At 36.8% G+C, this 15,287-nt stretch overlaps 1 protein-coding gene across 1 annotated transcript; it reads right to left on the bottom strand.

The window, feature by feature from the left end:
* Positions 1–13,527: 13,527 nt before the first annotated feature.
* On the bottom strand, positions 13,528–15,055 carry LOC122659806 (squamosa promoter-binding-like protein 8). Its single transcript, XM_043854942.1, has 3 exons — positions 14,269–15,055; positions 13,821–13,987; positions 13,528–13,733 (listed from the first exon to the last, which is right to left on the bottom strand). Exons 1-3 carry the CDS (start codon positions 14,847–14,849, stop codon positions 13,558–13,560), a joined length of 924 nt encoding a protein of 307 aa, XP_043710877.1. The 5' UTR covers positions 14,850–15,055; the 3' UTR covers positions 13,528–13,557.
* Positions 15,056–15,287: the final 232 nt, after the last annotated feature.

Below are 15,287 nucleotides of genomic sequence, written 5' to 3'. Positions count from 1 at the left end.
TGAATGTGATTCCTTGTTGGGAAGGAGACATTGGCTTTATGTGGATGGACTTGTAAATACTTTATTTGCCATATTATATATCCCAACACGTGCCACCTATAACCCAGTCAACTTTGAATCTTTATCTTCTACGGTTCCCTGACCAATGCGGTTCTTTTGTACCTCTCATAAGAGGGGAATGGGACCCACTCGGGACACCTGACCGAATACTCTGCCCAGATGGGATCCACCCTCCTCTTGTGAGAGGCACTAGGGAACCGTATACAATAAAAATTCGTCAACTTTAGCCTAACCCCCCATGTTACTTTGTCCAAAATTTTCTTATAACCACTTTCCATGCTTTCAACGTCATTACCTGGTTGTGTTACATATATGAACCCAATCTAGCTTCTTTAGGTGTCATTAAAGAGAAATATTCATCCCTCTCCCTTCGACTAATCAACCCGAACCGGGACAAGGTGGAGCTGCGAAAACCCCTTGTAACTCCATTTTTCAATTCATGTGTAATAAGATATATACAAGAGTTTGGAGTGGATTGTTTCACTAAATCAGAAACGGACGTAGGCTACAACAATCAAATCAAATTCAAAATTCAGATGAGAGAGTTTCAATCAAATAAAATTATTGTTAACATGCACTTTTAAAGTAGAAAATGTTGTGGAATTTTCTTTTCTTTTTAATACTCTAAAAGAAGAAAAGTCCATACTTGCCCATTGAAGGAACCCATTCTCATACATCTTGCTACCACTAGGATAAGATGATTCGGCATTTTTTTTAGGGAAATTTACAAAACACCCTCTGAAAATGGGTCGAAACTCAGATCACCCCCTAAAATTTGAAAATACTCAGATCACCCCCTCTACACTATCAGTGTTAGTCTGCTGTTAGTCATTGGGGTAAAAGGACTATTTTACCCTTGTACTAAATCATTCGAATTAAATTTACAATACTACCCTTTTCTTCATCTTCAACCTAATTTCATCCTCTTCCTCACACCTGCAACTCAATCTCAAGCATAAGTTTGCCGAAGAGAAGGAAAAAAAAAAAACCAAGAGAGCGGGTGGCAGCTGCTCCGATGGTGACTCAATGGCAAGGCAACTGTTTCCGATGGTGACTCACACCTGCAACTCAATCTCAAGCATAATTTCCCCTTGAAGAATCTTCTCCCAATCGGGAAGACCATGCGAGATTCAACAATGCAATTGGGTTTTCTTCAAAACCCTCTATTTCCCAGATTCATCTCCTCAAAAAGCCCCATAGATCAAAACCCTCTATTTCTTAGATTCATCTCCTCAAAACCCGCTTAGTCAACCAACAAAGCCATTGGAACAGCCGGATGAACACATTCGGTATGCCGGATCCAATCCATAGCATTCCGTTTGCTCTCGGTGATTGTACATCTGAAAGTTTAATATGATCCGGTATGCCGGATTCAGATTCGGTATACCGAATCAGCTGATTTCTGCAAGTCCTTAAAAGGACTAATATCCTCCGTCGTCGGCTTGTTCCACTCTGACAGCTCGTCTTTTCTCTCTCTCTCTCTCTAACCTTACCAGCGGCGGAAACCCAAATTAAATATTTTCTTTATTTACATTTTGGGTGAATTATGAAAATAAACCATATGAGCTTGTTCTACTATAGAATTACATTGTGAGATATGAGATTACAGTCCATAGAAATTTCTAAAGGGTAATCTTAATTGAGAGTTACCACTTACCAGACATAGCAGTCTGGTATGTATTCCTAAAGCACACAAAAAAGAGGGGGGGGGGGGGGGAGGGGGTGGAAATCATTTGCGGGGAAGATTTTTTTTTTTTGGGGGTGGTTCCAAATCAATCACTCGTTCATCCTCACTACCTTCGTCCTCATCACCCCTTTGGATGTACAAGCTGCGAGAAGATTACGCTTGAAGATTCCTCGTTGTCTTCGTTGTGACAAATTAAATATTTAAATTGAGTTGTAGGTGTATGGAAGAGGATCGAATTAGGGTTTTAGTTGCAGGTCATAAAGTCTTTCCAGATTGAGTTGCAGGTGTGAGGAAGAAGATGGATTTGGGGTTTTTAGTTGCAAGGGTAAAATAGTAAATCAACACTGGTCAAAGGTAGTTTAGGGATTTAAAAAAACTTAACTAGCTGACTTCATCAGTTAACTAACGGTAAGGTGTAATCTGAGTATTGGGCTCTAATACAAGGGGTGATCTGAGTATTTTCAAATTTCAGGTGGTGATTTGAGTTTCGACCCATTTTCAGGGGGTGTTTCGTAAATTTCCCTTGTTTTTTATGTGACACAGAAATTTTATAGAAACTAAACAAAAAACCAATCACAAACATTGTTTGTTATAGTTAATCTAAGTTTTTTAGTTCTAACTGTAAAGGCTAAGGCCTAATTTGGTATGACTACCCCACCACTACCACCGTTACCATCACTTCCACGCTGCCACCACCACCATTGCCATCACTACCCCATCGCCACCACCACCACCGCCGCCGCCACCACTACCACCGTTACCACTGCCACTACTACCCCGCCACCATCACCACCACCGTTACCACTACCACTACTAGCCCGCCACCACCACCACTACCATCACCCTTCCCAAAGAAATATAAAGAATCTACTCTTAGAAGTTGAACTACAAAATGGATTTTTTATTCTTGAAACATTTCATATTGATACAATCAAAACAATTTCAATTTTTTAACTAAAAATCTATTTGTTGACTATTTGATGAAATCAATTCGAAATTGAAATAAAAATCATATCAAATCTGGCCTGAATCTAGATGAGATAAGGATCTTCTTAGATCTCTAAGTATGTTCAAAGTTACATGGTGTGAAGCTTTTTCACACTTATACTATTAATTTAATTTTTTTTGGTAAAACACTTATACTATTAATTGATTAGCATGCATCATAAAACAGTAATATAATCCTAATCTAAGTAATTAGGTTGAGAATTAGATATATAATAATATGAATGAAAAGGTGGGGGGAGGGGGAGGGGGAGGAAAGAGGAAAAGAAGACTGAATCTGGGCATTAGTATAACTGCCCAGACCACCAATATACCCTCAATAGGGATGAAGACAAGAATAGATGAAGAATCATTTTGAAAATCAATTGGGCAACCTTTCAACATGAAATGGAATACTGCATAATTTAGAGATTATAATTATTTTACGAATCTCTGTTTGGGCGATATAACGGGTGAAAAAGAGATATTCAAGTATTTGGGAAATCCCTATTTGAGCCGTATAGGCAGCTAAAAAGGGAACATTTAACTATTTTAGAAATCTCTATTTGAACAGTATAACAGCTAAAAAGGGAATATTTAACTATTTCGGAAGTAAATAATTGATATTAGGAAAATGGTAAGAAATTACCTATTTGGACCATTTTATTCATACAGCACCTCTATGGTTATGATGATATTCCAGACCCTCAAGGGCATTCCTAGAACTTCTCCTTCAGAATTTTCTTTCTTCGAAATTTCCTTTCTTTTGGATTTTTCTAGATATTTTAACTATCTTTTTTTCTATTTTTTGAACAACTATATATATATACCCAAAATGAAGAAAAGTTTTCGCCATAAAATTTGGAGTTTTTGCCAATGTAAAAGGTTCTTGATTTCGTTGGAGAAAACCCAAATTCGCCGATGAAACTCCAGTTTACCAACAAGAATCCTGATTCGCCAACGAAATAGGGCTTTTTTCGCCGACGAATTCCAAGATTCGTTGGCTGGCAAAAATTAAGGTTCCGTCAACTTACTTATTTTTTGGCGATTTTTACTGACTTCCTTATTATTTAAACAGAGATTAGGAATTCACGACACAAGAATGTCCAAAGTGCCCTTTAAGAGAGTACTACAAATTTTATTTTATTTTTTGATAAAGGGGAATTTTACTGATTTTCAGAGTGTGTACAACCAATGACCTCGTTCATACATAAATCATGAAGCCATGGAATGGAAAATGACCACTGTGTCTCACACACAAGAGACAATGCCATAATCAATTAATATTCCAATCTCCATATTTTACATGGTATCTTGAAATTTCCTAATATCCCTCTCACTCACCTACAACATTTTCTCAGCCGTGGCATCTCGATCTAGATTCAGATCTCTCCCTCTGTACCAACTTCCTTCCACTCCTGAAAGCTTTGGTATTCAAAATATTTCATCATATTATTGGCTATGTTACCAAGTAAAATAATTGAGAGACATGCATGAACATGATGGGGCTTTATAATTTTCAGGTAGATCTCACACACACATACATTTATCTCTTTTCTACATTTTTCTTGTTTGAATTGTGCCATCGTTGCCTTTCGATCGAGCCACTAAATAAAATAATATATGAGGGAATTTTCTTTACCTTCTTATAATGAACTTACCTCATGTAAGTGATAATGTTTTTCATTCCTTTGTCTAAACAACCTCGATTACCCTTTTATTCTAATTCAATTTCTATTATAGTATCCTTACAATGACTCCGCAACCATCCATTGGGGAATTGGTTGAACTTGGGTCAATGTTACGGTCTAGGGAATTAATGTGAAGGCACCTTGATCTACTCGACTAAGCCGATCTTCTTATTACTTGGCTAAACTAGAAATGTGAATAACTAAAAATGCAACAAATGAACATAATGGCATGAAATTATTAAATACAATGTCATATACGTACACCGGAACAAAATAGCATAGTTGAGACGCAAAACAAAACTCTTATGAAAATGGTTAGATCAATTTTAATGCATCCAGATTTTCAATTTACCTTTTAGTGTGAAGCCTTAAGTACCACAACCCATATAATTAATGGGATTTTTTGTAACCTTACTTTTTTGATCTCTTGTTTTATTTCCAAATGTTATTTAATGTATAAGTAAAAAACGAGGTTTTCAAAAAGTCGAAAATCATTTCATGCAATATTTAATGCAATTCCTATGAAATGACAAATTTACCCTCATTGAAAAAAAATACATTAAATGTCTTTGGGAATAAGACAAGAGACAATTAAATGAATGTGTCAAGTTCTAAATACACCAATAGATGTGTCATTTAGACACTACTTAATAGAGTTACAACTAAATATAGGAGACTCACTCCATTTGAATACTGGACTGGAAGAAAACCAAATTTATCAAATCTACGAGTATTGGGATTTAAAGCTCATGTTCTTATAAATATACCATTTATCTCCTATGGGAATGTAAAACTCATGTTCTTATGCCTATACCATTAATGGATATGCTAAGTAAACGACTAAACCTATGAATGCAGATTCATAGGATATACAAATAATTAATGGTTTAGAGTATAGGTTCTACCATAAGGATAAATGATTAATATAAAATAGAGATATTGTTTTCTTTGAACAAGTGAAACAGGTAATATATATCCTAGAGAAAATTCTATCATTGAACATCAAGATTTTATAACTCGAGAAAATTTACATAACAACAATGATGACAGGTTTAATCTCATTCATCCTCATGATGAAGAGGATGCTCTAGCTAATAAAAACTAAAATTGGTACTAGTGGGAGAAAAAGGTCTAGAACACCTTTATCTATATTTCGTGATAATTATGTTTTGTCAAACAAAATAAGGATAAAGGTGGAGAATTTTACTGAATATCCAAGTAATTATTAGCAAGCTATGAAATTAGCAGCAGATGCCTAATACTAGCAAAAAGCCATAGAAAAAGAGTTTGTGACTATTGAAAAAAATGGAGTTTGAGAACTAATAGATCTTTCGGGAGGCAGGAAAGCCATTGGTTGTAAGTGAGTCCTTAAACGAAACTTAAAGCCGATGGTATTCTAGAAGGATATAAAGCAAGGTTAGCTGCAAATGGTTTTACAGAAGAACCCGGTATAGACTTTGTTGACATATATTTTTTTTGTTTAAAAATTTGTGTCAATAAAAATTATTATGGTAGTTGCAAGATTGGATTATGAGCTAATACAAAATGAATGTCAAAACAACGTACTTTTCTAATGAAAATTTAACTGAAGACATATATATACAATTGTCAGATGGTTTTTAGCTAAGGATTTATCAATATGTATGTGGATGGTATATTGCAAGAAAAAAAATGATATGGACATGATTGAGAAGACTAAGATGTATTTGAACTAGAGATTTGAGATGAAATCCTTGAGGACGAAGTTTCATATGTCTTGGACATCAAATATTAAAGCTAGAGAATCAAAACTTTCGTATTTTTATCAACAACATTACATTGAAAAATTGCTAAGCAAGTAGTACACTTTTAAGCAAGGGACAAAAACTTGACAAGTCAATGTACCCCAACAATGATCAAGATAATAAAATCATGGAAAGTGTACCTTATGCTCTGGTAATGGAAGCATGATGTATATAATGATTTGTACAAGGCTTGGCATATGTTATGCAATTGGATTAGTGAGTCGATTTCAATCTAATCCAGGATTGAAACATTGAAAAGTTGTTAAGAGAATTTTAAAATACTTGTAAGTCACAAAGGTTTAAAACTATATGCTGGTATTGGTGAACTTGGGGTATGGAATTGAAATTCTTTGATGTAGATTTTAACAATGATTAAGGTGACTGAAAATATACTATCACGTTTTCTTGTTTAGTAAAACCTCAATTTCTTAGGTAAGCAAGAAGAAAGCATGCATTGCAATGTATAGCATTTAGGGTAAATTACTTTTCATTCTCTGGTTTTCAAACGAAACTCAAATCATCCCTTGGTTTTTTAAAATACTCATCCGTCCCTCTCTACATTAACGGTGTTAGTCTGCTGTTAGTTTTTGGTGTGAAAGGATTATTTTACCCTTGTATTAAAACATTAAAATTAAATTTACAATTCTACCCTTCAAAATCTATGTTTGGATGTCAAGGATAGTTTAGGGATTTAAATTTATTTAACTGACTGACATCATCACCTAACAGCATAAAACTAACGGTAGGGACTAATTTGTCATATTGGGGTCTAAAACAGGGGGTGATTTGAGTATTTTTAAAAATAAGGGGTTGATTTGAATTTCGTTTGAAAATAAGGGGGTGATGTGTAATTTAATATATTACATGCAGTACAACAACAACGTTTGTAGTATGGATCACATATTTCATAGATGATTAAAAACTAAAGTTGATCCATTTACCTGTCAATGTGTTCATGACAACAAGCTTGTCATCTCTTTCAAGTTATTTTTTAAAAATTCTTTTATACCCCCAACTTAAAGAACTTTTGGGAATAAAACGATACAATTAAAAAAAGTGTCAAATTCTAAATACACCTATAGAGTTGTTATTTAGATCGACAATCCCTTGTTTAAATAATTACTTGAAAAGATAAAGAGAGTTAGAAGAAGTGTGGCGAAGACGAACGGTTCATCTTTATGGAAAGTCTTCTCTTTTGGATCCCACGTCCTACGAAAGACACCTCTTAATTACTTGATGAAGAGTTGAGATTTGTCAAATTCTATAAAATTCATGACAAATTAAATAGGGAAGTAGTTTTCTGCACGGGAGTGTGGCCTACGCCAGTACTCCCTTGTGTCTATCTCTTTCCTCCTTAAATCAAGGGGACAGATGCATCTTTTTACATGGGAAGAAGAGAGATAGACTCATGGGAGTGCTGGCGTAGGCCACACACCCGGACAGGAAACTTTATCCTAATAAAATATTAGGTTTTTACCTTTGATTTTGAGATCAATTATTCTCTCTCCTTTCTCTCATTAAGTTGCAAACTGTTGATGATTAATCAAAGTCTCACAACCATAACTCTACTCTTATTTCTAATTTAGGATAAAGTTTTCCTCCACCCATAGAGGACGGATCACCCACCATCTTAGGGTTAAAGATTTTGTATGTTTCAAAATATCTTTTCAATACTCATTCCCACTCCATTCACCTTGGGTGGAAGGAAACTATATCTTTTAATTTATTACTTTTAAGTCATGTTTGTTTAGAAGGGACTTAAGTAATGTGGGAGAATTGGAATATAGAAAATACTGATGTGACACTTCAAAATCTCACTCCAATATTGTTTGATTAATTTAAAATGATGCTCTTACAAAAACTCAACGGACATCATTAATTTGCTTCGTATATTGATGTGACACTTTAAAATCCCATCATTTTATCCAAAGTCCAACCAAATGACTTTGGCTATTATTCACAAGAAAAACTGATTTACCTCAATATTTTCACCTAACAGACGCATCAAAGAATTTCTTCACCTCCAGCGGTTGGAGGTCCCTTTCCAACTCCTTCCTAAGGGGAGGGGAGGGGTATAATTTAACCTTTATCTTTTTGTCTTTGTCTTAATTCTTTAATGCGTCTGCACGCCTAAGGGTCCACCAATGGGCCATATATCCTTATTGCCTGCTAAAGTCTCTTGTGAGTCAAGTGATGTTAATGGCAAATACTTTTCAAATGGTGGCACGTGGAACGGCCTTCTAGAGAGTGAGGGCCCTGTCTGATCAGGGTGTTTGCAGGTCGCTCGTGCAATGCACGTGATCAAAGTGAGAGTCTTCTTTGATTGTTTGGTTATTATTGGTGGGGATTGGTAACAACCAATCAAGATGCCACATTAACTCCAACCAAAGGAGTTGAACTGTTCGCTTCCCATGGTTCCTTTTTGCACATGAGCTTACGCAATATTTCCTTCGCATGACATGGAGAGAGAAGAGATATCGGGCAAACTCTTTTAATGTATCTCTCAAAAATAGAACGTTTGATCTCCCGATTTTGATTCCATATTTGTTACCATTTCAATGTATATATACATCAACACGAACTAACCTTAATTGAGGATGGATTCATCTAAGAATTTTATAATATATGTGAAAGAGAGAGATCGAGAGAGGATTTAGGGTTTGCCCCAATTTTTAGGGGTATATAGTTTCTAATACACAAAAAACCAAAGAGGTGGGATGGAAAAGAGGTTTGTGGGGTATCATATTTACTGAAATTGAGGCATGGCAGCCGGCAGCCCGTTCTCTCTCTCTCTCTCTCTCTCTCTCTCTCTCTCTCTCTCTAAGGTCTCAACTGCAGACAACCTCCAAAACTCCAAACACCACAAAAACTAATTAAAGTTGCGTTTCTATTATGTTCTCCTTATTCATGATTCATCTTTTTATTCTTCCTTTCTTCTTTCACTCCTTAAAATGCTCCAACTTCATATGCTTTAGGAAAGGAAACAATTAAGGGACCCATAAGACTTCTTTTATATCGTTAAGGAAATCTCACTCGCATACACATTCAAGTTTAGTATCATTTTGTTGCTTGAACAAAATGTCAAAACAATCAAACCATATAAAACATCTCACCTATCACCTTTCAACGTGATACAAAAAAGCTTAAGGGGAAACACATCTAGAGAGTCTAGACTTCCTTTAGCATCCACAAATTCTCTGTCCATAGTAATAGATGAATGATGATCACTTCATGCTTTGAGGTACCCGTGTTGGATGATGCATACTGGTTTTGTTAGTCACCGACAAAGGTTTAAAGTATCTTTTTGTATTCGTCGATATTAATCGATATGCATCTTATTTTAACGTATCGATACGATATGATATCAATACGATACCTAAAAAAATTGGTATTATTACATGTAAGAAATCATATTTTATATATACTCAATTGAATGCACTTGTCTCATCGTATTTTGTTCTATGTTTTATAATTTATATATTGTACATATTACTTATTTATAATGTTTTATGCTTCAAAACTATATTTTTCATACATCCTAAGCAGTTTCATTTATTTCTTGATCATTTTCATATGTATCTAGTGTGTCTTGCGTCTCTCCAATATGATACGATACATCTCTTAAAACCATCCTTCTGATATGACACCCGATACCAATACTTTAAACCTTGATCACCGATCCCAATACCGTGTTGATATGTATTGGTGACACAGTGCGGACAATGGGTAAAATGGTTAAAACCCCCATTTTTAAAGGAAAATAGGGATAAATTTGTCCGATACAGCCGATCCATTTCGAGACCAAATCGGTATTGTATCAGTTTTGCAGGTGATCGATACCAGATCCGATATCATGCACTAAAACCATGCATGACTTGTTCATATCTAATGACACTTACATTGTTGGGAAATTCTTTATGCAAAGTAACACTAAGCTATTTGATGTGGTTCACATAAGATAAAAAATAATTATGAAAATTAACAGTTTCATGTACTGTCATTTTTGTTATTTTGTTATTTATAGATAAAGAAAAACCATGCATTATTGTATCGAATGTATATCTATTCATGTTTTCTATAAATCAAAATTGTAAGGGACTATCCAAGATCACATCGGGATCCCACGCCCTTGCTTTGCCCCCAAGTTTGGTTGCACCACACTCTGGCCCTGACAACCTTGGCTTCAGTACCACTCGTTAAGGACTTGGATAGAAGTCATCCTCATTAACGACGAAATTTTGGTACTACACTTGTAGCAAGAATGTTCCTGCTATCCTGCTTGCAGCTAAAGAAATGGGATCTTAAAAGGTATTTTAGAAAATACTAAGACCTAAGAGAGTAGTTATGAACCCAAAGGGGAAGTGAATTATTCCATTTCCTTGACTGCCAGCAGAGTAGCAAAATTTTTCTCGTCCTCAAAAGCTAGTCATTAGAGAGAAGATGTCTAAGTACCTACAAACTCCTCACATTCTTCATTCATATCCGATGTAGGGCTATTTTTTCCGCTTTTCGCATAGAATCTTAACAAAAACCTAAATCAAATGGAAAAAATATTTGATTGGTTGGCTTTAATACAATCGATTTTGATCGGTTTAACAGGATCAATATGCTTTTTTGACACCCTAAGCGACTTTAGCTAAGAGTGGGTGCAATTACTTCACTTTTCTGATCTGTTTTACTTGATGATAAAAAAAAGACAAAGAAATGGTTGTCTGATCGTGTAACACCTGCACCAGCGTACAAGGACTAATAAGAACCCACATAAAATTTTAGAAAGCAAATTTCAAATCCCTGCCCTGAATCCGCCACCTTTCATCCAAACCAAGATAGAAACTTGTTAATCATACATTAATTAATCTTGAGAAATTTTTGTTTTCAAATTAAAGCATAAAGTATAAGATGTGGTTCACTAATTAAGGTATTTGTCAAAAGGGTTAGGTTTTGGAGCACAAGCGAAACGTGCCATCCCAAAATTCCAAAAAAACAGCATTAAGGTAGTGGTCAAAAAAAGTAGGAGCTGAGGAGGTTCATCGGTATCAGGCGGCTCCACCAAACCCAAACACGCACATGACTCCTTTGATTCACAGAGATATCAATCAATTGGTTAATGGGCCCATGGGGCCCCACGGCCTTTCCCTATCTTAATGCTTGTTCTCCTTGTAATTAATTGGCCATCTGTCCACAATGTTTGTAACCACCATTAAAATGATAATATTCGGAAGAGAAAGTTTCTCTTCAATCACCGTGGAGGAACCTAGGGGTAAGGGTGTCAAAATCAAATCGAAACCATTTATCGAAATCGAATCGAATCGTTTAAATCAAAATCGTAAAATCGTTTAATAAATTATTCGATTATGGTTTTAAAATTGAGGCCGTCTGGTTAAACAGTTTGAACTGTAGCGAACCGTTTAACACTCTTAAATATACATAAATGTGCCAAAATCAAACAGAAACCATATATCGAATCGAACCAAACCATTTAAAATCAAAACCGTTCAATAAATGGTTCGATTATGTTTCACAATTGAGACCATTTAGTTAAACGGTTTGAACCTAACCGTTTAACACCCTTACCTAGGGGTGTTGGGTTGGTGGTAAAGAACTGGGGTGAACCGTAAACGAAGTAGGCCTGTAAACGGATCAGATTCGGCTCAGATACAGATCAAATGTGGTCGGATTCGGATATTCCCTGGCCGAATACGGATACCTCTAAACGGATTTGGATGTGGATCGAATTCGAATATTCCCTGGCCGAATACAGATACCTTTAAACGGATTTGGATGCAGATTGAATTCGGATTTTTTTACCATCTGTTTACATCTCTGCTTTGTGTAACCAGGACCTTCCTCCCCCTAGTGGATACAATTCACTCTCAATCCATGTCTCTTAGATCATCTTTCTCTTTTCCTCATATTCTAAAACATATTGAATCTTCAAAAACCCTTAAGATCATTATTTGTTTAATTTTTTATTATTAAGTATTCGGATTTTTTTCTCGGACAGATTTTTATTGGAGTATTCTGATTTTTTTCGAGATATCTCTAAATGAATATGGATGCCCCTAATCGAATATGGACGCAGATCGAATTCAGATTTTCGATTATTCATTTACAGCCCTAGTCCTAAGTTCGAATTCCACTGCCCTCACCTTGGGCCAGTCATCTCTTCATCGAAAGCTAGTTGGCCGTTGTGACAGAGGTTTTGTTGGACCGCCCCATTGCTGGGGGGATTTATCAAGGCAATGTACGCAGATACCCTCGTTATCCAAAAAAAAAAAAAATATCATGGAGGAAATACCGACGAAATTGTCATTATTATTCCTTTTAATCTATTAGAGATCTAAAATGTCTTTCACTATTTTCTAACACGCATCCAAGTACAATGATAGTTATAGTTGAAGGAATTCCTAATTCCTCCCTTCATTGTGACATGAGAAAATCTCGTTCTACTGTGTATAAAAAGACAGATCCTCTACAGTCCGCAGCCCTGTCCTGTGCGTACTGCGCAAACATAGGGTCGTGCACAATGATCGCCTTACCCCTGCCCGAGCGAGGGTAAGGCGGTCATTACGCATGGACCTGTGTTTACGCAGCCGGCGCAAGACGGGGCAGCACGCCATAGAAGATCTGGATCCGTATAAAAACAGTTAATTATGATGTGTAATAACATTATTGTTCTCGATGAATGGTAAAATTCTTTACAACAAATTTTTTATTAAGATTGTGTTTGATATGCATTCTTATAATAGATTGTGGGCGAGGACACATTCTGAAACCCAATCCTTCTTTATTTGCTCATATTACAATATATTCATGACCCATAATCTGTTCTGAAAATACATACCAACCAAACACAGACTAAGAGTAAAACCGTGACCCATCTCTCAAATATTAGAGCTAAGTACCTAATTGTCAACCCACCAGCACCTGTACCAGAAACTAAAGTAGTAGTAGTAATGTGGAGAATTGACCACAACATCCCTTCCAAATTCTAACGAAGCCTGTAATGTCGAGGGCTATTATATCATTAAAGTCATTGTACACACTTTTGCAACTGAGGTTAAGCGAATACAGAAATGCCAAAAGAGTACTGAAAAACACTTTTTAACAGGGAAAAGCAAATGAAAACCATCACAGAAAAGCTAGAGCTAGAACCGAGTTTCCCATCCACTCCCTTGTAACTGAACAATTATTCGCCGAGTCGTATTTCTTACACTTCAGAAGAAGAGAAACAGATGCTTATAACTCCACATCATCAGAAATCAAAGATAAGCTTTCATTGATGTTGACGGTAAGATCATCTCCAAAGAAGAAGAAGAAGAAGACGGGTAATGCATACCTCCATCTCTCCTCAGTTCTTAAATTCCAATCCCCTCTTCCGTCCACAAGCTTCTTCCTCTTCGTCCCAGCCCATGCTCTGGTTACGCTCGTAGGGTCGAAAGTTCCCCACCTGAGAAAACAGAGATGCCGACGAGACTGCAACTGTCACCGCCGATGAATGCACAATCGACGTTTCTGGAGATGACCCTACAAAATATAAACATAACCCAGATTTCAAAACGTGAATTTTCAAAACTAGGTTGTTCCAAAAGATTAAGAAAAATAAAAGCTTACTTGCAAGAGTTTCAGAGGGAGAACTCTGACTGCTCTCCTGATGAGATTGTTGGTGTAGTTGAGTTTGTGGTTGTTGGGGTTGTGATTTCCTCCTCCTACGATTGTGATCGGCCAACCGTTTCCTGCAACTTCTCTTTCCTTGATCGAACTCCGATAGAAGGTGAAACCTGTTTCAGATTTCAGAGTCTCTTTAACAACAAATTTTTTTTTTTCTTCCCATTCCAATATAAGAAACAAAAGACTACTACGTTAACGGGCATTTTAGAAACTATATTTCCGGACACAAAATACCCCTCGGGATTTCCCCATGTACGGTCTAACCCCAATCATTAGCCAGCAGACAAGAGCTCATCTCAAGTCTCAAGGACATTATCGTCTTTCTATTCACAGTCCAGAGCTCGAGAGGAAAATATCAATGGAGAGTAAGGGTAAGATTGTCATTTCATACCTGCTACACTGCTGGCAGAATCGCTGAGTCATGCCGCCGGCTAACACAGTGGAGGCTTTGGAATGAAACTCGCAGACCTTGTGACGCCGATGATAATGTTTCGCGAGTGTCAAATCGGCGTTGCAGCCCTCGGCCTGACATTTCGGAGAATTAGACGGTGCAGATTCGATGGGTCTGGATTGGCGGTAAAACCGATTCACGATATCGTCATCGGAAGACGAAAAGTAGGTTCGACCGCCCAAGTTCAACCCGATTCTCGGCGGATAATCTAAACTCATCGAACCAGACCCGCAGTTCTCGTTCTTCGGTAAAACCATGCAGTTGTTGGTGCCTCCGGTGACAAGTTCCGGTGACAGAGGTTGCGAGTAAGAGAGGGAGAAAGCTCTCGAGTCGTATAGAGTCTGGACATGAGCTTGGTTCTGCTGTTGCTGGAAAGAAAAGGAAGAGGGAGGAGAGAGATAGTTCTCGGCGATGGTTTGGTTGTAATGGTCGAAAATCTGACGAGTTTGGTCGGAAACTTGAGTGGAATCGTCGACGGAGAGTAACATCGGAGACGAATCCGTCCATTCGTAGTTTATCATTATTCTTCTCCTTCTCTTTCTCCTAATAAACTAAAGAAGGAAATCCTCAACAGAAACGTTTTTAAAGACCGTAGATCGACCGGTTATGACGTCATTTTCCGGTGAACTCAAGTGGTTATGTTCGACCTGTAATGGAAACATTAGCTAGTAAAACTGTAAAAGTGTACAAAAAGAAGGGGAAAGATTGAGAACCAGAAAATGTATCATCTTCCCCAGTAAGATTTTTTCAGTGAAGAAGAAGAAGAAGCCTCGCTTTTCTCTTCAATGAAAATTTCAATTCCAACCCACCAAGGTTGAGCTGTTTTTTTAACAGAGAAAACGGACTATGAGTATCATTTATTTAGGCGCATACCTGAGAATGAAACCCTATTCCCCATGGTGGTCAGATGTAAACAGAGCATTCCCTCTGGACTGTAATGGCGTGTACGTCAAGCATTG

Source organism: Telopea speciosissima, chromosome 1 (assembly GCF_018873765.1).
Source record: "Telopea speciosissima isolate NSW1024214 ecotype Mountain lineage chromosome 1, Tspe_v1, whole genome shotgun sequence".
NCBI lineage: Eukaryota > Viridiplantae > Streptophyta > Magnoliopsida > Proteales > Proteaceae > Telopea > Telopea speciosissima.
Note: the sequence above shows the minus strand (reverse complement) of the source record. Positions and strands in the feature narration are given on the sequence as shown.